The sequence below is a fragment of the Molothrus aeneus genome, chromosome 28, assembly GCF_037042795.1.
Source record: "Molothrus aeneus isolate 106 chromosome 28, BPBGC_Maene_1.0, whole genome shotgun sequence".
Classification (NCBI taxonomy): Eukaryota; Metazoa; Chordata; class Aves; order Passeriformes; family Icteridae; genus Molothrus; species Molothrus aeneus.
The window spans coordinates 1,587,918-1,610,609 of NC_089673.1; the positions used below are offsets into that span (position 1 = coordinate 1,587,918).

The 22,692-nt window shown below is 53.4% G+C and overlaps 2 protein-coding genes across 4 annotated transcripts in view; one reads left to right on the forward strand and one right to left on the reverse strand.

The window, feature by feature from the left end:
- The window catches only part of NMT1 (N-myristoyltransferase 1), a 22,406-nt gene extending 9,970 nt beyond the window's left edge, over window positions 1–12,436 (reverse strand). Inside the window, exons 1-4 of the mRNA XM_066566805.1 lie at window positions 12,269–12,436; window positions 6,073–6,187; window positions 4,782–4,926; window positions 420–538 (exon numbers count right to left, since the gene is read on the reverse strand). Of these exons, the coding sequence (XP_066422902.1) occupies window positions 420–538; window positions 4,782–4,926; window positions 6,073–6,187; window positions 12,269–12,396 (507 nt within the window). The 5' untranslated portion in view covers window positions 12,397–12,436. The remainder of the gene's footprint in view (window positions 1–419; window positions 539–4,781; window positions 4,927–6,072; window positions 6,188–12,268) is intronic.
- A 204-nt stretch (window positions 12,437–12,640) lies between these two features.
- Window positions 12,641–22,061, forward strand: DCAKD (dephospho-CoA kinase domain containing). Of its 3 annotated transcripts, none has more exons than XM_066566807.1 (5): window positions 12,641–12,815; window positions 16,306–16,428; window positions 18,354–18,557; window positions 20,481–20,568; window positions 21,011–22,061. In XM_066566807.1, exons 2-5 carry the CDS (start codon window positions 16,317–16,319, stop codon window positions 21,294–21,296), a joined length of 690 nt encoding a protein of 229 aa, XP_066422904.1. In that variant the 5' UTR covers window positions 12,641–12,815; window positions 16,306–16,316; the 3' UTR covers window positions 21,297–22,061. The 3 variants fall into 3 exon arrangements, with proteins under 3 accessions (XP_066422904.1, XP_066422905.1, XP_066422903.1); XM_066566808.1 differs by lacking the exon at window positions 12,641–12,815 and adding an exon at window positions 14,025–14,095; XM_066566806.1 differs by lacking the exon at window positions 12,641–12,815 and having other exon boundaries at window positions 16,273–16,428.
- The last annotated feature ends 631 nt before the right edge of the window (window positions 22,062–22,692 follow it).

The following is a 22,692-nucleotide window of genomic DNA, read 5'->3' on the forward strand; positions in this document are numbered from 1 at the left end:
TTCAGGCATCCTTACATCCCCTTGGAAAAACCAGGCCAAGCTGCCCAGTGTAGGATGGAACTGCAGAGGGGAGAGTCAGACCCATCCAAGCCCAAGGTGTGACAGAGCCCCAGAGTCACCTCCTGTGCTGAAGGACCCTTTCTATCCCAAAACCATCTCCAACAGCTCAAGCATTGAACTGTCACCCGAAACACTCCAAAACGAATGTGCTGAGCTGCCTGGGATTGTGGGGAAGGATCAGGCACCATGTGTGGAGCTGTGCTGAGCTGCCTGACCCACCCAAGCCCAAGATGTGACAGAGCCACAGAGTCACCTGCTGTGCTGGGGATTTCCATCCCCAAAAGCATCTCCAACAGCCCAAGCATTGAGCTGCCACCCAAGACACTCCAGAATGGATGTGCTGAGCTGCCTGTACTCACCACACCTCTATCCCCCAGGTCCAGGGCATCCCAGGTGAAGCCCTGGGGCAGGGTGTAGGGCTCCTGGCGGATGTTGTCCTTGTCTGGCTCCACTGGGCCGTGGGTGTTCACCACTTCTCCTGTAAGACACAGCAGGGAGCATGAAGAAGTTTGAAATTGGGGTCTCCCTCGAGTTTCTGTGGTTGAGATGACCCCTGAGGGATTAGAAAGTCTCTTTTTCCCAGCCCTGTGACCAAAGAAGAAGTTGAGATTCATCAGTTCTGCTTTTCAAGGTTGTTTATTTTCTCTCATCTATTTCATTCTTTCTCTGACCTGCTGAGATCTGTCCAGCAGTTGGGGTTGTGGCACAGTGACAGCCCTTGGGGTGGTGTTAATTTTCATATTAAAAACTACATGTATTTTATTTACAATAATTTTCCAATACAAATCACCTATGTTAGACAGTCTGTCTCTACTCTAAACCAATCCAGATGTGTCACCATCACAGCAGAAGATGGAGGACAAGAAGAAGGAGAAGAAGGACAGGACACTCCCAGATTCCTCCATCTTGCTTCTTGAACCCCCATTCTAAAACCCCAAAATTCCACATTTTCACCCTGTGATAAATTCACTCTCATTCTACTCAAACTCTTGTGGCTTGTAAATCTTCACACAAAGCTGGTAATTGTTTCCATGGGTTAAAATCAAAGGCACAGGTGTCTGTGACTCCATGCCAAGGTCTCTGAGCCCCCTGCCAGGGTCTTGAACCACCCAGGGCAGCCAGAGCAATGTCCTGGGTCCCAACAGGTCTCCTCCAGCCAGGTCTCACCAGCTCTTGGAGATCTATTTCACACCCAAGATAGCTCAGCTACCTTAGAAAACATAAAATCAGCAGCATGGCTTCTGTGGTAGTGTTGGAAACAAAAAGGTTTTAATAAAAGGCAAAGTAACAAAACTCTTTACAGAGAAAAACTGAGCCACCTGCTAGAGGTTCTTGCTCCTGCTAAAACACCTCACAAAAGCAATTTAGTTCCTTTGTTCTCTTCTTTCTCTAGTGAATTGCTCAGGCAGGACTTTTTGGCTCCTTTTCAATTGGCTATCCTTAAATTTGAGGTGAAGTCCCCAAGGTCCTATGAGGTCTCTTTTTCACTCACTGAGGAAAGAAACTTCTGAGCTTTTTTCCTTTTTAAGGGGACAAAAGACAGTTTTGTCACTCTGTCACCATGGGCCACACTCCTACAGGAGTTCTCTGCTGTGTGAGGCCTCCACAACACCTCAATCTCACCTCTCCCACCCCTGCAGTGGCAGACAGGGATTGTCACTTCACCCACCCACTTTGGGATGTGACAATGGGCAGGCAATCAAAACTTCCAGGGCAAGGCTGGAGCCCATTGGGTGAGCAAACACAGCCACAGCTGCATCCTCCAGCTCCACACTGGTGGTGCCTGATCCTTCCCCATCCCCACCGTCCCAGCCTGGGCCAGCACTTCCCTGGGAGCCCCTGCAGGGGACAGTGATCTCCTGTCAGTTCTGGCCACTGCCACTTGGCAAGTGTCAGGGTTTCCTGCCCACTGTGCCTAGAGAAGTGAACAACACAACTTTTGTTGTAAAACCACTGACTCCTAAAGGCCCTGGTTCAGCCAGGAGGTGTCAGCTCGAGCTCTGGCTGTCTCAGGGATGTCAGTCCAGCAGCATCATTTCAGTGCTGTCAAGAAAAGCGAGTTGTGCTAATTAGGGATAAAAAGGCTTTGAAAAGGTTTCCAAGCAATGGGGAGGTGATGAAAGCCCAGAGCAAGAACTTCCCCCATCACACCCACCCCAGGCAGCTTCCAGAAACACTCACCCCTGGCTGCCCTCTCTGTTCTGAGCAGGTGCTGAACTGTTTGGAGATCTGGCCCCAAAAATCCCAGCCCTAAATAGCCCCATGCCCACGTGTCAGAGCACTGCAGGAGCACTGGGACACTGTGAGTGGCCAGGGCACAGCCACCAGCCTGGTGTTGGGAGTAACGAGCTGCTGTGTGCCCCCCACACCCCAGGAGACACTTTCCACCCTCTCCCCAGGGTTTTCCCAAGCAGAAATTATGTTTTCCAAGCCCAGGATCCTTGGAAAAAAGGGCAAATGCAAGACTTTGCTGTCTCACATGACCATGTCCCATCTCACTGGGATTTTCCCAACTTAAAGCCAAGATTGGTGCTCCCAGGAAAATTTTTGAGACCCAAAAAAGCCTCAAAAAAGTGGTGTGGACAACATGGAATGGGAATCAAACACTGCACCTGCAGCAAAGGGGATACAAACTCATTGTCACAGACATCTTTTATGGAAAATCCTTTCCTTAGGATTTTTCCTCCTGAGAAGCTGAGAGGCCTCAGGAACAAAATGTAACCAATGGTTATCTGCTGCTGTGGAATGCACCAGGTGGAGCTGGGATTGGGCTCATGTGGTTGTTTCTAATTAATGGCCAATCACAGCCCAGCTGGCTCAGACTCACTGTCCAAGCCACAAACCTTTGTTATCCTTCCTTATTATTCTATTCTTAGCCAGCCTTCTGAGGAAATCCTTTCTTATATTCTTTTAGTATAGTTTTAATGTAATATATATCATAAAATAATAAATCAGCCTTGTGAAACATGGAGTCAGATCCTCATCTCTTCCCTCATCCTCAGACCCCTGTGAACACGGTCACAACTCATGAAGGGAAATCCTGAACAGCAGCAAATCTGAAGCCATGACAAGTTTTAGATAAATCTAGAAAATTGTGGGCTTGGACTCATTCTGTAGTTCCCCTGAGCTCTGGGGGATGCAGATGAGGAGGGACTGAAGCAAAGCTATCCCAGGCACCCCAATCAGCCTGGGAATGAGCCTTCCAGACAGGCAGCTCTCCTGCAGGTCTGCTCTGAGAGCTCCTGCCATGCTTTCAGTGGCAGATCACTGCCACAGGCTGTCAGGAGCAAGGCCCAGAGCTGGGAAGCACCACTGGGATATTTACAGGGGACAAGAGATGGGGCTCTCCATCCTTAGATGCCCATGGCAGCTTGGGGTGGAGCTGTTTATGTTTGTGCTTCCCCTCTCCTGCCTGTGCCAGGGAGGGATGTGAGCCCAGCAGAACAAGGATGTGGCAGCTCAGCACTGGATTTGCTTCCCAGAGCTGCTCCCTGCCCCAACTCACCCCAAATTACCTTCCCCACCAAGGATCTCTGTCTGGGAAGCTCCAACCCCCAGGAAAGGGAGAGCTGGACAGCTCTGAGCCCTTCTCAGGATGTGGCAACACCACACACAAAACTTGGGTACAGAAGGCTGGGGAGACACAACTGCAGGGCTGGCAGGAGATCACTGTCCCCTGCAGAGGCTCCCAGGGAAGTGCTGGCCCAGGCTGGGATGGTGGGGATGGGGAAGGATCAGGCACCACCAGTGTGGAGCTGGAGGATGCAGCTGTGGCTGTGTTTGCTCACCCAATGGGCTCCAGCCTTGCCCTGGAAGTTTTGATTGCCTGCCCATTGTCACATCCCAAAGTGGGTGGGTGAAGTGACAATCCCTGTCTGCCACTGCAGGGGTGGGAGAGGTGAGATTGAGGTGTTGTGGAGGCCTCACACAGCAGAGAACTCCTGTAGGAGTGTGGCCCATATTGACAGAGTGACAAAACTGTCTTTTGTCTCCTTAAAAAGGAAAAAAGATCAGAAGTTTCTTTCCTCAGTGAGTGAAAAAGAGACCTCATAGGACCTGGGGGACTTCACCTCAAAATTAAGGATGGCCAATTGAAAAGGAGCCAAAAAGTCCTGCCTGAGCAATTCACTAGAGAAAGAAGAAAACAAAGGAACTAAATTGCTTTTGTGAGGTGTTTTAGCAGGAGCAAGAACCTCTAGCAGGTGGCTCAGTTTTTCTCTGTAAAGAGTTTTGTTACTTTGCCTTTTATTAAAACCTTTTTGTTTCCAACACTACCACAGAAGCCATGCTGCTGATTTTATGTTTTCTAAGGTAGCTGAGCTATCTTGGGTGTGAAATAGATCTCCAAGAGCTGATGAGACCTGGCTGGAGGAGACCTGTTGGGATCCAGGACATTGCTCTGGCTGCCTTGGGTGATTCCAGGCCCAGACCAGGCCTGGGATTAAGGGATGCACAAATGCAGGAAGCATCAGGTGAGATGTCTGAAGGGGTTCCTTGTCCCTCTGTACCCCTGAAGTGCTTGCACAGCTCTTCAGACCCTCCCCACCCTCCTAGCCCACGTTGCTGAATGGTGGGGAAGTGGTTTTGGTGCCTTTGAAGCCCAGGCCAGGCAGGGACTCACCTGGTGGCCACAGATCAGCATCTCCAGGCTTCTCTGAGGGCTTCCTGGAGACCACAGGGCCTCCCCCAGGGCCCCCAGGACATTGAGAGGCTGCACATACCTAACTTGGGCACTGGCTGTGTGTCCCAGAACTGGTAGCTCCTCTTGCTGGCTTCCTCCATGGTTTTGGCAGGTCCCTGGCCTACAGAGAAGAGCTCGATGGCTTTTTGAATCTCCTGGATCCTCTCAGCAGGTAAAGAGTTCACCTGAGGGCACAGAAGGAGGGTGGAAAGGCAAAATGAGTAAGCTGAGCCAGCAGGGCTCCTCCTCATTAGGGGAATGTGGAGCTGATCCTGTCATGGAGAGCAGGCAGGAAGTTCCCTTCCCATCCTCAGTCCCTGACAGGCCCCCTGCCCCTCATCTAGAACTGGTTCCAGGCACTCCCAGGACAAAGGGGATGGCAGAATTTTCTGAAAAATGCTTTAAGTGGGTGCTGTGAGCCCCAGGAGCAAACCTCCCCACCTGACATCCTGCAGAGACAGATGGATCAACCCACACCCAGCACTTGAGATGCTTTCAGTGGCTTTTCTCTCACTGTTCAGCCTCCTCCCTCCAAGCTGGATCTGTATCCACAAACTGCAGCTTCCAGAGGAGTCCCTGGACCCCAGGGACTGGGACAAGGCAGAGAGGTTGAGTCAAGATGAAAGACACTTTCATCCTCCTCTTCCTCAGGGGGGATGGCTCTGCACTGAATTCCCAACCCAAGCTCCTCTCTGTTCCCTGAGGAATTTAATTTGAAAAACACAAAGCCCCAATTTAAAGCTCTGCAGTGTCAGATGGACAAAATATTCAAAATATTTGGACAGGTACTGGCATCAGACAGAAAACAGCCTCTGCTGATGTGTCCCCTCTGCCACAGGACCAGAGGGGACAAGTGGGCCAGGAGGGTCAAACCCTGTGTGTCCCATTCCTGAATCAGTGGCTGCTGGAGAGGATCAGGCAAAGCCCAGAGGGATAAAACAGACCCTGCTCTCTCCAGCTGCTGTTCCTGGGATCATCAAGCAAAAAATCAACACCAGCAGATGTCCCCTCTGTGCTGCTGAAGGCAGGACTCACCTGGCAGTGGCAGCTCCTGCCTGTGACAGCAGCTGCTCTCTGGGAAGAGTAACTTGGAGGTGCCAGTCTGAGCCTGGAACTGGCTGAGATATCCAGCCAAGGACTGCATTACCCCTGGAGTGCTCTGCAAACAGCTTCTGCACCAACAGGAATCCCCACACATGGAGAAATCGCTCAAAATCTGAAGTTTTTTGAGCAAACAAGTGCCTAAAACCAGGGCTGGGAACTCCTTCCTTGGCCTAAGTAACACAGGAGGGGTTTGGGAGGGGCCTGGATTCTGGGTAGGGGGTGGTCACCTTCACTGGCTGGTCCTGAGCCTGGTCAGCCTGGTCTCCTCCTCCCTTCTCTTTCTTCCTTTTGGGTTTCTTTTTCTTCTTTTTGCCTCCGCTGTCATTTGCTGGACTCAGGCCCCTGAGGAACAAAAGAAACATCATTGGAGCCTTGGGGTTTTCTTTTGGGAGAACATTTCTTTGGTTTCTGAGGCACTCTGATGAAAATGCAGGCTCCTGCTGAGTCCAAGTCTCCAGGAAGGGGAATATTCTGTGCACACTCCATGGCACAGAACTCCCTGGAGTCCCCAAAAAGGGACAGCACCAACACCTCCCACCCCCAGGTGTGCTGGGCAGTGGGGACTGTGCCCTGTGCTGCAGGTGACCACATCCCTGCTCTGCCACCCGTGCCCAAACCCACCCTGTGGAGTGCTGGGGTGCTCAGCTTTGGCTTTTTCCTCTTGTCCAAGCCCAAGGATGGATGTGGAAGCAGAAATAACTGATCCAGCCCCAGGCATGAGGCCTCAGAGCAGGTTCAGGCACCACAGAGAGGTCACTGGCCAAGGACATTGTGCCAAGTGTCACCTCTCCTGCAGAGGTGATGCTCTAAGGAGATGAAGCTGTTTATTGGAAAATTATCATATTGTTATGCTGGAGCTGGAAAATTGAGAGTGAAGAGCAAATTTCTGGGAGTGCAGGGTGGGAAGTGCCCACACCAGGGCACAGCTCCTCCTTCCAGAGCTGCAGGGCAGCCCTGGACATCCAGATCATCATCATCATCATCATCATCATCATCATCCCCAAACAGCTGCTGGTGTGAAACCCCTCACTGAACCTGGCTTTTGTTCCAGCTTTGTCCCCTCATTGAGCTTGGCCTTTGTTTGGCATCCTGGTGCCAAAACCCAGGAGAGGTTCCTGCTCCCAGCATGGCAGAGGGCAACTGATGATGATGATGATGGTCTTGTGATCCTGCATGGAATGACCTGACACAGGACATTCAGCGTTATGGGGGAGCTGGGAGCCTCTGAGGCACTCAGGGCTCAGGGGGAAATGCAGTCCTGGAGAGGCTGGAGCAGGTCTGAGGGGAAGGAGCAGGATCAGGAGAGCTTTGCCAGCTGCCAGCACATGGCTCAGCTCTGTCCTGCCCCTCAGTGCTGCCCAGCAGGGTCAGGGTACAGCTCAGCTGTCCCCCTCCTTGCACCCCAAAACAGGGAAACCCCACAGATCTGACCTGCCCAGAGGCACCAGCCTGGAATCCCCCCACAAAAGCACAGTTTGATGTCTTTACAAACACAAGAAGTGGTAAAGAGGGTGGAGCAGGAAAAAAAAAAAAAGAAATGTGTTGGAAAATGTGTTGGAGCAGCATCCAATTATTTATTTCAGCAAGGCCAGGGAGGAAAACAGAGCTTGGAAGGTGGAAGGTGTCTCTGCCTGGATGATCTTCAAGGTCCCTTCCAACCCAACCACTCTGTGCAATCCCTGGGCTGAGCAGCAAGGTTATGAAACTGGGGAAAAGTGGATGGAGAAATGGTTTTGGAAGGATGAAATGGGATGTGGAATAGAAAGCCAACATGATGGGGAGCAGAGAAGGGGTTGCAGGACACTGGGGAAGCTTTTCCTCTGGATAACACCTGAACAGCAGCAGAGACTCTGCAGACAGCACATGCTGGGGAAAAGGATCCTCATCCACCAGCAGAGCCTGTGTGGGACACTTGGAGGTGGAAGGGACACCAGGAGATGAAAGGGACACCTGGGGATAGAAGGGACACCTGGAGAGGGAAGGGACACCTGGAGAGGGAAGGGACACCTGGAGAGGGAAGGGACACCTGGGGATGGAAGGGACACCAGGAGATGAAAGGGACACCTGGGGATAGAAGGGACACCTGGAGAGGGAAGGGACACCTGGAGAGGGAAGGGACACCTGGGGATAGAAGGGACACCTGGAGAGGGAAGGGACACCTGGAGATGAAAGGGACACCTGGGGAGGGAAGGGACACCTGGGGATGGAAGGGACACCTGGGGATAGAAGGGACACCTGGAGAGGGAAGGGACACCTGGGGATAGAAGGGACACCTGGAGAGGGAAGGGACACCTGGAGATGAAAGGGACACCTGGGGAGGGAAGGGACACCTGGAGAGGGAAGGGACACCTGGAGATGAAAGGGACACCTGGGGATAGAAGGACACCTGGGGATGGAAAGGACACCAGGAAATGGAGCATTCCTGGTGTGGGAACAAGCAGTGGTTCAGGGCAAGCTGCCCCACAAAAGGGGGTGAAGATAAACCCCCCTTCTTCTCCAGAAGAACAAGAAGGGAGAGGAGCAGGAACAAAGCTCCAAGGTCCAGCAGCCCTGGGGGGAATCTCACCTTCCTTCCCACTGCCAGGAAAGGGCTTTGCTCCCCCTGGGAGATGCTGCTTGGACATGACAGCAGCAGCAATGGCAGCACAGCGCTGCTGACACCACTATTGATTTTAGTGACAAATGTGTGATGGCTTTTTTAACTCTCTGGGGAGGAGCACAGGCAAATCCTGGTCACACTGAAGTCCTGGGATGAGCAAAGCCACCTTGGAGCTGCAATAAACACATCCAAACAATTTCCTATCAATTTTGACAGCACCAGGAGAATTCCTGAGCACACCTCAAGGGCTGACACTGGAAGTTGCCCCTTCCAAAGGGGAGGGACACGAGTTCCCAGCTCACCTGCACGTTGGGATGCTGCAGGTGTCAGCTGTGACAGACAAAATGCTCCCCTCATACTGTGTCAGCATTGCTTTGCTTCATAAATCAGAGCTGCCAACTCCCAGCTTGGTGCTAATGAGCTCAGCCCAAGCTTGCAGGTGAAATCTCTGAGAAAATTCCTCCCTGATTTATGAGCAAAGCTGTCGTGACCTGGAAGAAATCAGGGTGGCAGAAGGTGGGATGAGGTTTTGCATTCCAGGTGGCATGGCCTGGGAAGGGCCCTGCTCCAGCCAGGAGATGAAAACCAAGCTGGCAGAGGAGGCACCAGCATGTAGGGAAATGCTGGAAAACCCAAAGACCCCACTCACCACACCCAGAGAAGCAACAATTACAGGTGTTTTTTATTTTAAATCTATGTAAAGCAAATATCTTCTATTTAAAGGAAAGCAAATGTCTTCTTTCTCCAGCTACACCACCCAGATACTCCCCAAATTAATGACAATGTGTGGGACAAATCACCACCACCCAAAATCTGCAGGTGGCCTGACAAAGCTGAGAGGGCTGGAGGAGTTTCATCCCCAGGAGGGGTGAGCTGCCAGCCCATCCCACAGCCCACAGACCACAGCCCACAGCCTTCCCAGCTGCATTTAAGGCCCTTTTTTTCCTCTCATATCCCTTTGCATTCTGAGGTGCACTGAGAGATGAAGTAGCAGGACAAAGGCACCTTGGCTGCAAACATCTCCCAGCTCCCTGTGGGATCACCATGGTCTCTTTTCTGGCTAAGGAAAACACTTTTCTCCTGAGAAAGGCATCCCCACCACCATGGCCATTGCTCCAATCCCTCCTTTTCTGTTTCCAGGGGTCTGCAAAGGCTCCAGCCCCAACCACTGCCCAGCAAACAACCCCTGTGAACAGAGTGAACTTGAAAATTGATTTTTGGAAGCATTTAAAGACAGCAACCGGGCTTGTTCAGGGTGAGACCTGCTCAGACTGACTCAGCACCTCTAGAGGCTGGAAAACACCAGACTCACCCAGTAACAAACTGGTGCAAACTGGAAAACAGCCTCTAGACTCACCCAGTAACAAACTGGTGCAAACTGGAAAACAGCCTCTAGACTCACCCAGTAACAAACTGGTGCTCAGCACCCACTCATCCATCCCTGGGTGCCCCCAAAGCTGAGGGAGGAAGCACAAGGGGAACAGCCCCAGCTGTGGGCAGCTCCCTGAGCCTGGTGGGAGGCTGAAAGTGTCAGATGAGAAGATCCCTGCTCTGTATTTAGGTGCTGGAAAATCCTTCAGCCATGCCAGGGGCTAATCAGGCACAGTGCTTAGGCTGTAATCTCTGTAATCTCGTTAGGGGCTGTGGCAGGGAGGATCTCCAGATGGCAGAGCTCAGCTCCAGAGCCCAGCATGCCACCAGTGCCTGTCCCAGGAACCCTTTCTTGTGGCTAAGAGCAGGCAGGGGTTGCCAAACCCCTCTGGTCTGGAAAAGCCCCTGTGCCCCCTCACACAGTGGCACTCCCAAACCCTTCCAGCCTGAAACAGCTTCCCCAGGTGGCTCTGGACTGTTTCAGGGGATTGGGACACTCCCATCCTTGGTGTCACCAGTGCCTGGGAGGTGACAAACCCCACCAGGCTGAGCCCATGCCCTTCCAGAACCAGGGAATAAATCCTGCACAGCAGAAGCTCCCTCCACACAAAAGGAAATATGAAAAACAACCGAGTGGGATTATTTTCTTTGGAAAATCAGCTTGGATAGGCACAGCAGAGAGCACTGCAGCCACCTCCCCGTGCTGACACAGGACTGAGGCTGAGGAAACTCAATTCCTCTTTCCTGTCCTTAAAAGGAAAGGAAGTATTGCTTTCACTGAGGAATACTTTTATGTTTTAAACCTCAGGGCCAAAACCCAGTGAGTCCCAGCACAAACTGGCACAGGAAGGGCTCTGAGTGTGGCTCTGCAAAGCCTGGCAGCTCAAAGCCCTTCCCTTGCCCTGTTTTTGGGGACAGTGTCACTGGGGTGACAGGAAACACTCCCACACCCTGCTCTAATGGGATGGATGGTATGGAATCAACAGAATTCATGCACCCAGTGAGAAATCCATCCTCCTTCCCACCACTTGGTCTCTCCCTGGTGGTTTTTGGGGGTTTGCCAGAGAGCTCCAAAGCCTCCCTGCCTCGTGCTCCTTATGTGCCCACCAGCCACACTTTTGGTGTTATTTCCCAAGTCATTCAAACTATTTCCTAGTGGATATTCCCCAGGCTGCCTGTGATGGCCCAGCTCCTCGAGGTGCCCAGAAACCCAGGAGGGCTCCAGGCCACACCATTTCCTGGCAAAGGGCAGGAGGAACTGCTGGGCTGAGGAGCAGCAGTGATTGAGCACCGTGTCTCCTGTGCTCAGCTCTGGCTTCCACAAACCTAATCATGTCAGAGGGAAAGAAAATAAAAATCTCCCCCAAGCACAGCTAAACCGATTAAAGTGAGACACGGTGCCACACCCGGGAGGCAAATGAAATATAAATGGGCAGCTGTGCTGTCATAAAAAAAAGCCTCTGTGATATTTCTTGTGTGACCTTTTATTCACTTTGGTTCCTGGGCAGGCAGGATTGGAGGGAGAATGGCTCTCCAAGCCTGTGGTCTCTGCTCTGCAGGGCTGGGGAAGCAGCACCAGGAGAGAAAGAGGAGCCCAAGGAGGCTCAGCTGCAGGAAAAACAAAGTGAAAACCACCGGGAACCTCTGGAAAGCCACACATCGGTGTTGGGTTCCCAGCAGGAACGAGGACAGAGCCTCTCCCCCAAATCCCAAGCATAGTGAGGCAGCTCTGCACCGTATTAATTAAGGCAGTGAGTAACGAGGGTGCTACGTTAAGCATCCCAGCTCTTCCCTGCTGAGATAAGGACCTGCCTGGCTGCCTGTGCTCGCTCCCTGCCTTGTTGTTGTTATTCCACCATTCCATAGCCCTGGAGGCTGCGCTCCTCCAACCACGAGACAATGTAGCCAGAGCTTTGCAAAACCCTGGGCTGTGTTTAGGATAACGACGGGATGAGTGTGCAGAAAGCCGGGATTATTCCAGGGATGCCACATGCTCCGGAAAGCGGCATCACGCGTGCCACCACCCTGGGTGGCACCGCGGGGATGGAGATGCCACGAGTAGGCTGAGGCTCCTGCGGGAGGGCAGAGGGAATGCGGGGAGACACACCCTAACGCAAGGGCAGGAAGAGCTGCTAAATGGGCTCATTTCTGCCCCAAAAAGACGCTCACGGCCCCATCCCGGCCGCCCTGCAGCACCGCAGCCGTCACCCATCCACGCCGGGCCGCGCCCGACCCTGCTGAGCTTCGGACACGCTCCCGCAGCGGGCGTGAATGGGCGCCAGCGGCACCGCCCCCCCGCCAGACTGACTGGCGCCTCGACCAATAGCTGCCCGGGATGCTGCCTAGCGGCCAATCAGCGCACGCAAGGGGCGGGGCGCCTCTCACTTCCCGGCCGTTCCTCGCCTCAATGGGCCCGGCCGCCGCCGTGGCACGCGGTCCCGGCCGCCGCTCACCCCCGGTTGGAGCCATGCTCCGCCTCGTTCTCGCAGTCGCTGCAATGCTCGTGGTCGTTCTCCTCCGCCGTCGGCCGCGAAGGCCTCGCCGGTGGCCGCCTCACTGCTGTCTCACTGTCGTCCGCCATCTTGAACGGGGTCTCCGCGCGTGCCGCGCCCCCGCAACAAAGCGCGCCGCGATTGGCCGGCGGGCCGTGAGGCATGCCGGGAGTGGTAGTCCGCGTGGGCTTGCGGGGGCCGGGCTGCGCTGGGACCGGAACTACAATTCCCGTCAGATCTCTGGTGGTGTCTCGGGGCGGACCGCCGCTGGCGGGAGGGCTCCCTCAAACCGGGCAGTCGCGTGGATGCCCCGGCGGACGGAGAGCCGCGACCCGTTCCCCGCTGAAGCCACGGTGGTGGCGTCTTCACCCGCGAGGGATGGGAGGGATGCTTGAGGGATGGGTCGAGTCTAATGAGGGCGGCTCTGATTGGCTGGGAGAGACGCCCCCTCTTCCCGCCAGCCAATGGGCGCGCCGGACACTGCGGCGTGGGTGAAGCCGGGCGGAGGGTGAGTGTGAGGGCGGCGGCCATGGCGGCGCCCGCGGGGTCGGTCACGGTGTTTGCGGTTTCTTCCCCGCCAATTAACGATGATTCTTCCCTTTGGCTGTAGCATCCTCCAACCAAACACCAGCGCTCTCAGCCCCAGCAGAGATGAGGAGGGCCGGGTGAGGTTGGTGCTGGAGGACACGCTCCAGCTTCATCCCCACTCCCTGTGCTTGCCTGGTGGATGGATTGAGGCTGGCAGCTTGTGTTGTGCTCAAAACCCTCTAGAAGCTGGAGCACGGGAATTTTTTGGGCACTTAATTCTTTGAAAGACATTTCCTCAATGCTCTGGCTGCGTCTCCCCATAACAGCTCACCAAGTTTTCCTGAGCAACCTCTTTGGGTGGTGTTCTGATTTTTCCCCATGTCTGGTTTAGTTGGAACAGGCCAAATATATCCCCCAAAAATGCTGTATTTTGGGGAAAACTAGTTCTGGCTCCTGCCAGTAACATCTGCAGGAGCAAGCTGCCCTCTCCCCTCGTGTGCAGTTCAAACCAGAGCTTGTTAAATATTGATGTGTGAGATCTGTGCAGGCCCTTGGACAGCACAAGTGCTCAGATCCCTGCTTGGCCCTGCTTTCCAGGACAACCCTTCCAAGGGCTGCTTTCCCCTGCAGTGATTCCTGTGGAGGAGGGACAGAAATAGCAGGGTTTTGGGAGCAAGTCCCAGCTGAGGCTGGAGGCCAGAACTCTGGAATTACTGCAGTTAAAACCCTGTTTACAAGGGCAGGAGAATTTTCAGTGTATTTTTACAAATTGTATTTATTTCAGGGTATTTTTACAAAGCAGGAGCCTGCACTGCCGTGATCCAGCTCCTCCTGGTTCCTCCTCCTACAGGCTGCAGCAGTGGGAGGATAAAATCCTGGTGGGATGGCAAATAAATAATAAATAACCAGCCTCTGTGTCACTCCAAGCCCCTTGGGACACCAGAAAGGCTCTTCATGGGGGCCAGGTCCTGTTTGGGATGTAGATAAACCTCCACAGTCTCTACTGTTTGCTGGTCATATTTTGGCCCTCTGTTTTTCCTTGTTGCTGCAGGGGAGCAGATGTTCCCATCTGCTGTCCTGGTGTCTGGAAAAGGGAAGGAAAAGGGAAGATGTTCCCATCTGCTGTCCTGGTGTCTGGAAAAGGGAAGGAAAAGGGAAGATGTTCCCATCTGCTGTCCTGGTGTCTGCTCCAGCTCTGCCCCTTCCCTCTGCCTCCAGCTGCCACAGGCCTTACCCACCTCCTCCTCCTCCCTCCAAACTGTGGGTTTGGCTCCTGTTTGAGGACTGAATTGTGACTGAAATGTCTTTTTTTGTTGTTGTTTTCTGTTTTGTTGTGTTCCCAGCCATCCTCTGTGCCCACCTGGGCAGTTTGTACCTGGTTCTTTTATGGGCAGAGTTTTTTGCAGGGCTCTGGGCTGGGCTGCAGGAGGGACACTGGGCTCTGTACCCTGCTGGGGCTGCTCTGTTTGTGGGATTCAGATACTCACAGTGCCCTCAGCTCCCCAGAGCTGCCTCTGTGTGGCTGAATCCCTTGATCTGGAGAGCACACAAGCAGGATTTAGAGGATTGCAGGGTCTGTGCAGTGTCACCAACCAAACAAAAACCCAAAATCACAGATGTGTGCTCAGGGCAGCTCCCAGACACCAGTGTGCTGCTCAGAGCTGTGAGTGCCCTGTCCTTAGGGCTGCCACTGGTGTGGGAATGGGATTTCCTGAGTGCCTTGTGGGTTCTGGTGGTGTCAGAGGTGGCTGAGCTTTGATACCTGGCTGCAGGGACTGAGCAGGGCTCTCCCTCTTGGGCCTTGTGTGTCCCTGGCTCAGATATTGTCTGAATTCTGCCCTTTTTCCAGTCCTGGCTCAGATTTTGTCTGAATTCTGCCCCTTTTTCTATTGCTCCTGGGTTCCAGTCCTGGCTCAGATCTGAATTCTACCCCTTTTTTACTTCTCCCGTGTCCCAGTCCTGGCTCAGACATTGTCTGAATTTCCCCCTTTTCACTGCTTCTCTGTCCCTGGCTCAGATTTTGTCTGAATTCTGCCCCCTTTTCACTGCTCCTGGATCCCACTCCTGGCTCAGATATTTTCTGAATTCTGCCCCTTTTTTATTCCTCCTGTGTCCCAGTCCTGGCTCAGATCTGAATTCTGCCCTATTTCCCTGCTCCTGGGTCACCCACAACAAACCTGCCCAGAAATTTCCTGATTTCTCTGAGCAGATCCAGAGGAGGCCTTGGAGATGCATCAAAGGCTGGAGCTCCTCTGCTCTGGATCCAGGCTGGGAGAGCTGGGGGTGTTCACCTGGAGAAAAAAAGGATCCAGGGAGAGCTCAGAGCCCCTTCCAGGACTTAAAGGGGCTCCAGGAGAGACTTTGGACAGGAAATGGAGGGACAGGACAAGGAGAAATGGAATATTGGAAAGGAATCCTTCCCTGATTTTGAACAAGAGATGGAGGGACAGGATAAGGGGAAATGGAATATTGGGAAGGAATCCCTCCCTGATTTTGAACAAGAGATGGAGGGACAGGATAAGGGGAAATGGAATATTGGGAAGGAATCCCTCCCTGTGAGGGTGGAGAGGCACAGGGTGCCCAGAGCAGCTGTGGCTGCCCCATCCCTAAAAATGTTCCAGACCAGGTTGGACAGGGCTTGGAGCACCCTGGGATAGTGGAAATCCCTGTCTATAGCAGGAGGTGGAGTTGGATGGGCTTTAAAATCTCTTCCAATCCAAACAATTCCATAATTCCATGGTCAGGGTGCTTGTGACCGTGTTCACAGGGGTCTGAGGATGAGGGGAGAGACAAGGATCTGACTCCATGGTTCAGAAGGGTTGGTTTATTATTTTATGATATATATTACATTAAAACTATACTAAAAGAATAGAAGAAAGGATTTCATCCAAAGGCTGGCTAAGAATAGAATAATAAGGAATGATAACAAAGGTTTGTGGCTCGGGCTCTCTGTCCGAGCCAGCTGGGCTGTGATTGGCCATTAATTAGAAACAACCACATGAGCCCAATCCCAGATGCACCTGTTGCATTCCACAGCAGCAGATAACCATTGGGTACATTTTGTTCCTGAGGCCTCTCAGCTTCTCAGGAGACAAAAATCCTAAGGAAAGGATTTTCCATAAAAGATGCCTGTGACAGGTGCTGTCGGTGGGGCTGTGGTTTGATGATTGGAGATGCTAAAGGGGAATGAATTGCTGGAGCTGCAGATAAACCAGCTGGAGGAACTCAGGGCTGGCTCAAGTGGCACATCCAGAGCAGCATTTTTAATCCAACGCTGTCCTCCAGCCTGTGGAACACCCAGCTCAGAGGCTGCCAAAATCCTGCTGCTGTCTCAGTGACACCCTGAGAAAGTAGGAAAATGAGCTTTGAATGAAGTTGCCTGTTTGGGACTAAATATTTGATGTGCTCAGCATGAACAGAATTCAGACGATATCCTGGCATGCTTTGCAGCTTTTCTCTTTGCCTTGCAGGGACGGGCACCATGTTCCTGGTGGGACTCTCGGGTGGCATCGCGTCAGGGAAGAGCGCGGTGGTGGCCGTGCTGCGGGAGCTGGGCTGTGCCGTGGTCGATGCCGATGTTATCGCCAGGCAGGGTGAGTTTCCCAGCGCTCCTCCCGCTGCCTGAGGTTCCCCTGACAACCGGGATCGCTGACGGCAGAGGGTGCTCTGGGTACATCGCAGAAAGGTTTTCCTTCCTGCTTCCCAGTCCCAGCTGCCCCGGGAGGGGGGATTGGAACGGGGATGTATTTTTAATAAAGGAAAAAAAAAGATCATGACCTAATAAACACCGTGGGGATGTTGTACTCTGAGTGTCCATCCCCTGGAGTGTGGTGATTCCCAGGTCTGAAAGCCAACTCTGGGCAAAAGGAAATGTGGTTCCCTGTCAAGTGGGATCCCTTGGTGAGTCCAACATGCCCCCTGAGCCCCAGGACACCCATCCTGTCACTCAGTTACACTGGTGGCTGAAAGAGAATGTCCCTCTGTGCTGATGTTGTTTTTCTGGTGATACTGAGAGATCAGAGCACAAAATTAATGTGCTCAAAAAACCCAACAAAAAAGTACAAAACAACAACAACAAAAAAAACAAACAAAACCCCCAAACAACAACAACAACAAAAAGGCTTGTGCTGCTTGGGCTGGAGAAAAACCCCAAAATCCCAGATCTGTTGACTCAGTAGGACCAGAGCAGACCTTGTTTTCCCTGATTACCTGTGAGGTGTTAATCCCTTCACCCCACCAGGACAATGAGGAGAGCAGAGGGTGCCCAGAGCAGCTGTGCCTGCTCCTGGATGCTTGGGAGTGTCTCAAGTCAGGCTGGATGGGGCTTGGAGCAGCCTGGGACAGTGGAAGGTGTCCCTGCCATGGCAGGGGGTGGCACTGGGTGAGATTTCTCCCCAAACCAGTCTGGGTTTCTGAGGGCTGTGGCCCCTGCATGCAGCAGGTTTGGGGTCTGCTGTTGAACAATGGTGCAGTGGTGTCATTTGGAAGTGCCTGAGCTTTTCTGTTTGGTGAAGAACTTACTGTGTAGCCACTCAAAGCTGTGATGCTTTAACATTTTATTGCACTGTAATTCCCCTGGAGGTGCAGGAAATTTGCTGGAGGTGCTAAAAGCCCTCGGAGACGGTAGGAAAACACTACAGATACTCTGTGAAAGTTTTCTGCCAATCACTTTATTTTGCACCAATTCCTATTTTATATGTGTTTGTTTACTGTATGGATTTCACCCATCCTGAAACTGCCTTCCACAGGAGAAAAAAATTGGTCTTAAAGACTTTTATGAGGTTGGCCTGAGGTTACAACCTGTGGCAATGTTCCTGGATTTGGGAGAGATGATTATCTGTGGTCTGTCCTTGCTGTGGTTACCCTCAGCTGGAGCTTAATTATGGCTTTATTGCTTCATCCCTTTTGTTGGATTTTTTTTTTTTTGTGTGTGTGGCTTTCAACTTATACACTCCTGTAACGTCAGAGCCCCTGCAAGGGCTGATTGGGGATTGAGCTTTCAGAATCTTTTTCTGTTCATTTTCCTGAAGAATTTAGTGACTGATGTGAAAGACAATAAAAAAAAAACCACATCAGCAGCATCCAGGGCCACGTTACAGCAGTGACATCCACACAGTGCTGAAGTTTCCAGCTGGTCCTGGTTCCTTTAGGATCTCCCTGCTCCATCCCTGGTGGGAATTGGCTCAGCCCAGCTGCTCCCCCAGCCCTGGCTTGTGGCTGTCACCGTGTCCTCCCTGCTGACCGGTCACCCTGAACGGCAGCACGTGCCACCAGGGTTGTGCTGCTGAATTAATGTCTGCAGGGCTTCCATCTTCCAGGTGTCAGCCCTCAAAGGGACCTTGGGCTGGCAGGAGCTGCAGATGTAGTGCCAGGACAGATGTGCTAGAGGCAGATGTGCTGCCACGGCGAGCATCAGCTCTGTGGTGAATGAGCAAACCCCATCTGAGGGTGATTGCTGATACAAACACCAACTGTGCTGTAAAACTGGCTCTCACCCCCAGCTCTTTGATGTTCTCAGTGGTGCAGCCCCACTCCAAGGCCCATCAGCAGATCCTGCAGCACTTTGGCACCGAGATCCTCCTGGAGAACGGCGAGATAAATCGTGAGGCTCTCGGAAGCATCATCTTCTCCCAGCCAGAGAAACGACGGCTGCTGAACTCCATCACCCACCCTGAGATCCTGAAGGAGATGCTGAAGCAGATCCTGAAGTATTTTGTACTTGGTAAGAGGCCTTGTCCAGGTTCCTGCCCAAGTAGGAGCCATCCCTGCTCCCTTGAATGTGAGGAGAGGGGCAGGGATGACAGAGGAAGGGAAGGGACTTTGAGTGACAGCCTGAGGTGTGTTTGGTGTCAGCCTTGTCCAGCTTGCCAGGACTCCTGCTTGGGCAGGAGCCATCCCTGCTCCCTTGAATGTGAGGAGAGGGACAGGGATGACAGGGGAAGGGAAGGGACGTTGAGTGACAGCCTTTGTGCTCTGCCTGCCGTGGCCTTTGGTGTCAGTGTTTGGAGGATTCATTCCTGATTCACTCCTGCCTTTCACTGCTGCCCTTCACTGCTTTCCTCTGTGGTTTCAAGTGTATCTGTAGGGCCTGGGAGCAGCTTTGCTGAGATTCCCCACCAGATAATGCCACATTGCTGAAATGTCCACATGTCCCTCCCTGCCCCCTGCCTGCTCCAGCTTCACTGCAAGCTCTGGAGCCCTCTGAGTGTCGATAAGGTGAGGAATGGGCTGACAGCTGTGGCTTCCAAAGTGCCACATTCCCCCTGATAAAAGGAACAAACGCAGCTGTCAGGCTGGGCTGGGGAAATGCCAGATAAGATCACCAGCTGTTCCAGAGGTCTCCATGTAGACAGAAGGATGCCTTAATAGAGTCAGTCTGGATTGGTGGTGCTTATCAGAGCTGAGCCCTGAGAGAGCTGAACAGGCTAGGGCACCACGGGGCCAAGCTCTGCTGCGGGGTGAGGAGGAGGAGGAGGAAGCACAAAGGAAGCAACAGGCAGGAATGCCAGGAGCCAGAGATGGAGTCTTGAACTCGGGGCTGCAGGCTGAGGAGGCGGATGCTGTCCTGGCCCTTGGCTAGAGCTCTGTGTGGCTTCAGCAGGCTGCTTTGTCCTCATTAGTCAGGATTTAATGATTTGGGATAGCTGGATGTTGTCTCTGAGGATGGCTGTGTAAGGAAAGCTCTGATCGATCCAATCAGAGGGCAGCCAGAAGCCCCTCAGGATGGAGGTGCCGGTGGAATGGTGGCTCCTTGGATGAGGATGTCTTTGTCAAGACTTTACTTGCTGTGGGCAGCTTGGTTTTAGGGGGGTTATAAAGAGGGGACACCAGCCTGAGATGTCCCCATGACTGGGGGACACACAGGGGAGTGAAGTCCTGACTTAGAGATTTTCCTCCCCTCAGCCTCTCCCCCAGACTCAGCAGGGCATCTCCCACCTCCCCAAACACTGGCCAAGGGCAGGGGCATGGAGAGGACCAGGGGACAGTGATTGACTGTGAGAAGCTCTGCTCCCTGTGCTGTCAGAGGTTTTAAACCAAACTCAGCCCGTTTTGGTGAGAGTTCAGCCCTTGGGCTGTGCCTGGAGGCTCCCCTCACATTTCAGTGTCACAGCTGCAGGAGGTCTGTGGGGATTTCCTTGCTCCCCTTGGAAAAATGGAGCTGTTTAGCCAAAGCTTTTCATAAAGGGAGGAAAGCTGAGCTGGGAAATGTTGGCTCAGATGGCTGCAGCCTGGTGAAGTCTTGGACAAGAGAAGGAGAGGAGAGCAGATCCTGCTGTGGGCACTGCTTCCCGGGAGAGGCCAGCACAGCACACAGCTGCTGTTCCTGCCAGCCAGGCACTGCTGCTCTCATTTCAGCTCCTTGTTTCAGCTCCTCATTATATTTCTGCAGTTTCACCTTTGGTCTGGAGCAGCCAGGTTAGGGTTGATTTTTTTTTTTTTTCCTCTGGAAACTTGGAATGAAACCATTTCCTCCCTGTGAGAGGGAGGAGGGCCAGCAGGCTCTGCTCTGCTTGGCTGTGATCATGGAGCTGAAGAGCTCCTGCTTGCTTTGCTTTTCCTGACCATGGTGTGTGTGCAGCATGAGGGATTTGGGAATGGGGGTTAACTCTGTTCCCTTTTTTGGGGAATGTTGCCATTTCCACAGGTTACCGCTACGTGATCCTCGACATCCCTCTGCTCTTCGAGACCCGTGGCTTGGCCAGGCTGATGAAATACACAGTGCTGGTTTATTGGTAAGTGCTCCAGGAGCCACGAGGACAGGGACAAAGCCACCTCTCTCAGATGGGACCATCATGTGCCTCCACTCTGGAGGTTCAGCCTCAGCCCTGGTGCAATTGAGAGAAGTGATACCTCCTCCCTTTATAGTGCATGAGGGCCTTCCTGAGCTTTCCCTGGCACCATCACAGAGGGGAATTCACTGCCTTTGGGCCTTCCACAGCCCATGTTCTATCAGGGCAGGATCTGGGGCACTGTTACAGGCTCTGTGAATGCTGAGAACAGCCCAGGCAGCAGTGGCTCTGCTGCTCCAAGTGCAGGCTGACTGTGTCAGAAATGACAAGGGGGCACCTCTCTCATTCCCACTTTATCCCAGCGATTCCCCCCGGTGCCCGAGGAGGGCAGATCCCCCTTTCCCTCCCTCCCACGCCCAGCTCAGCCCAGTGCTCCCCCCGGCAGTGACCCCCCGACGCAGCTGGCGCGGCTGATGAAGAGGAGCGGGCTGGGCGTGGCCGAGGCCGAAGCTCGGATCAGCTCCCAGCTGCCCCTGGAGGAGAAGCGCAGGTGGGCCACGCACGTCATCGACAACTCCGGGGACTGGGAGAGCACTCGCCGGCAGGTCCTGCAGCTGCACACCCGCCTCGAGGATTCCCTGGATTTCCTCTGGGCACGGCTCGTGGTGGGCACGGCCGTTGCCGGGCTCGGCGGGCTGGTGTTCCTCCTCATCCGGCATTTCATCTCTTAATTCACCTTTTCTCTTAGGCAGGGAAGGGGCCTGAATTTCCCCGTTTGAAAAGGGCAGTGAAAGGCCACCTCTGTTAATGAGCTTTGCCAGCTGAATGCAGACAGTGGTGTCTCCTTGCACACTTCCCAAGGTGAACACAGCCAGAGGTTTTTTCAGGCATATTCTCCCTGCTCAGGTTCTCACCCACCAGCTGTGCCTGTGGGATGATGCCCTTGTTCCCATGTGGGTCCATTGTGGGACTTCACTGAGTTGAGGCACTTTAATCAGGCACAATCTCACTTTAATCAGGTACAATCTCACTTTAATCAGGTACAATCTCACTTTAATGTCTTCCAGGACAATCTCCTCCCTAGGGCTGTGGCCTTCTCAGGCCCTGTTACTGCCTGCAGTGTCCCCTGGGGTGATTCCCCATAGCTCAGCCCTCCTCATCCAGATTTAGATTTTGGATTTCCCCTCTTTCATGTTGATTTAAAGAAAAGCTGTAAAATCAGCGAGGGGGAGGACAGCACCTCATTCACATGGATGGGGTGTTCAGCTTGCTGCTCCTCCTCTCTGCCTCTGTGGCCATCACTCATGGGTCACCCTTGGCTTTGGATCCAAGGGTGTGATCCACCCTGGAGCAGGCTGAGACCTGGGCTCTGCCTCATTCAAACTCATTTCCTGCTGTTTGAGCTTCCTTTGGCAGCAGTTCCCCGGTGGGAGAGCCGAGCCTGGGCGAGGCGGGTGCTGGGTCTTCACTTTTGTTTTAATAAAACACTGAAAGCAGCTGCTCCACATCCCGTGGCTCTTCCCAGCCTGCTCCCAGGCTGTTCCTATGCCGGGGCACGGCTGCACTCTGTAAAGTTCAGCACACGCAGGAAGAGCTGCTGGCTGCTCCTGCTTTTCCCAGTAAACATCCCTGAGCTGCTCCAGGAGCTGCTTGGAGCTTCAGCCCTGCCATGGCCTTCCTCTGGGGGGGCTGTGGCTCAGTGTTGGCTCTGGGCACCCCACGGGGTGGGTCTGGCTTGCTGGGATGTGATCCTGGATCTGCTGTGGTTCTCTGTTCCTTCTGGGCTACCCCTGTCCCCAGTGCCACTGCTTGTCCCCACACTTTGAGAAAGATGGGTGCTGCCAGCCCCTGACCATGGTGATCCCTGGGATTCTCCAGAGTGTTCCCACCCTCCTGCCTGGCCTTGGGCCTGTCCTGCCTGTCCCCTGTGCCATCCTTTAGCCCGGGGTGTCCCCAGCCACCATGTGCCCCTTTTTGGGGCCAGGCACTCATCCACCTCCATCCTCCCCTGAGCCCCAGTGTGCACCCACAGCTCCCATGTCTCACCCACCTGGAGGGAGGAGAGACCTGGTGGTCCTTGTGCAGTCCCAGGGAGCCTCCCTGAGCTGTACCCGAGTGCTGACCCCT

Coding starts and splice junctions, on each gene's coding strand:
- DCAKD (XM_066566806.1), top strand. CDS start 16,275: ATGCTTTGCAGCTTTTCTCTTTGCCTTGCAGGGACGGGCACCATGTTC. Junction 16,429..18,353: donor CGATGTTATCGCCAGGCAGG/GTGAGTTTCCCA, acceptor TGATGTTCTCAG/TGGTGCAGCCCCACTCCAAG. Junction 20,569..21,010: donor TACACAGTGCTGGTTTATTG/GTAAGTGCTCCA, acceptor TCCCCCCGGCAG/TGACCCCCCGACGCAGCTGG.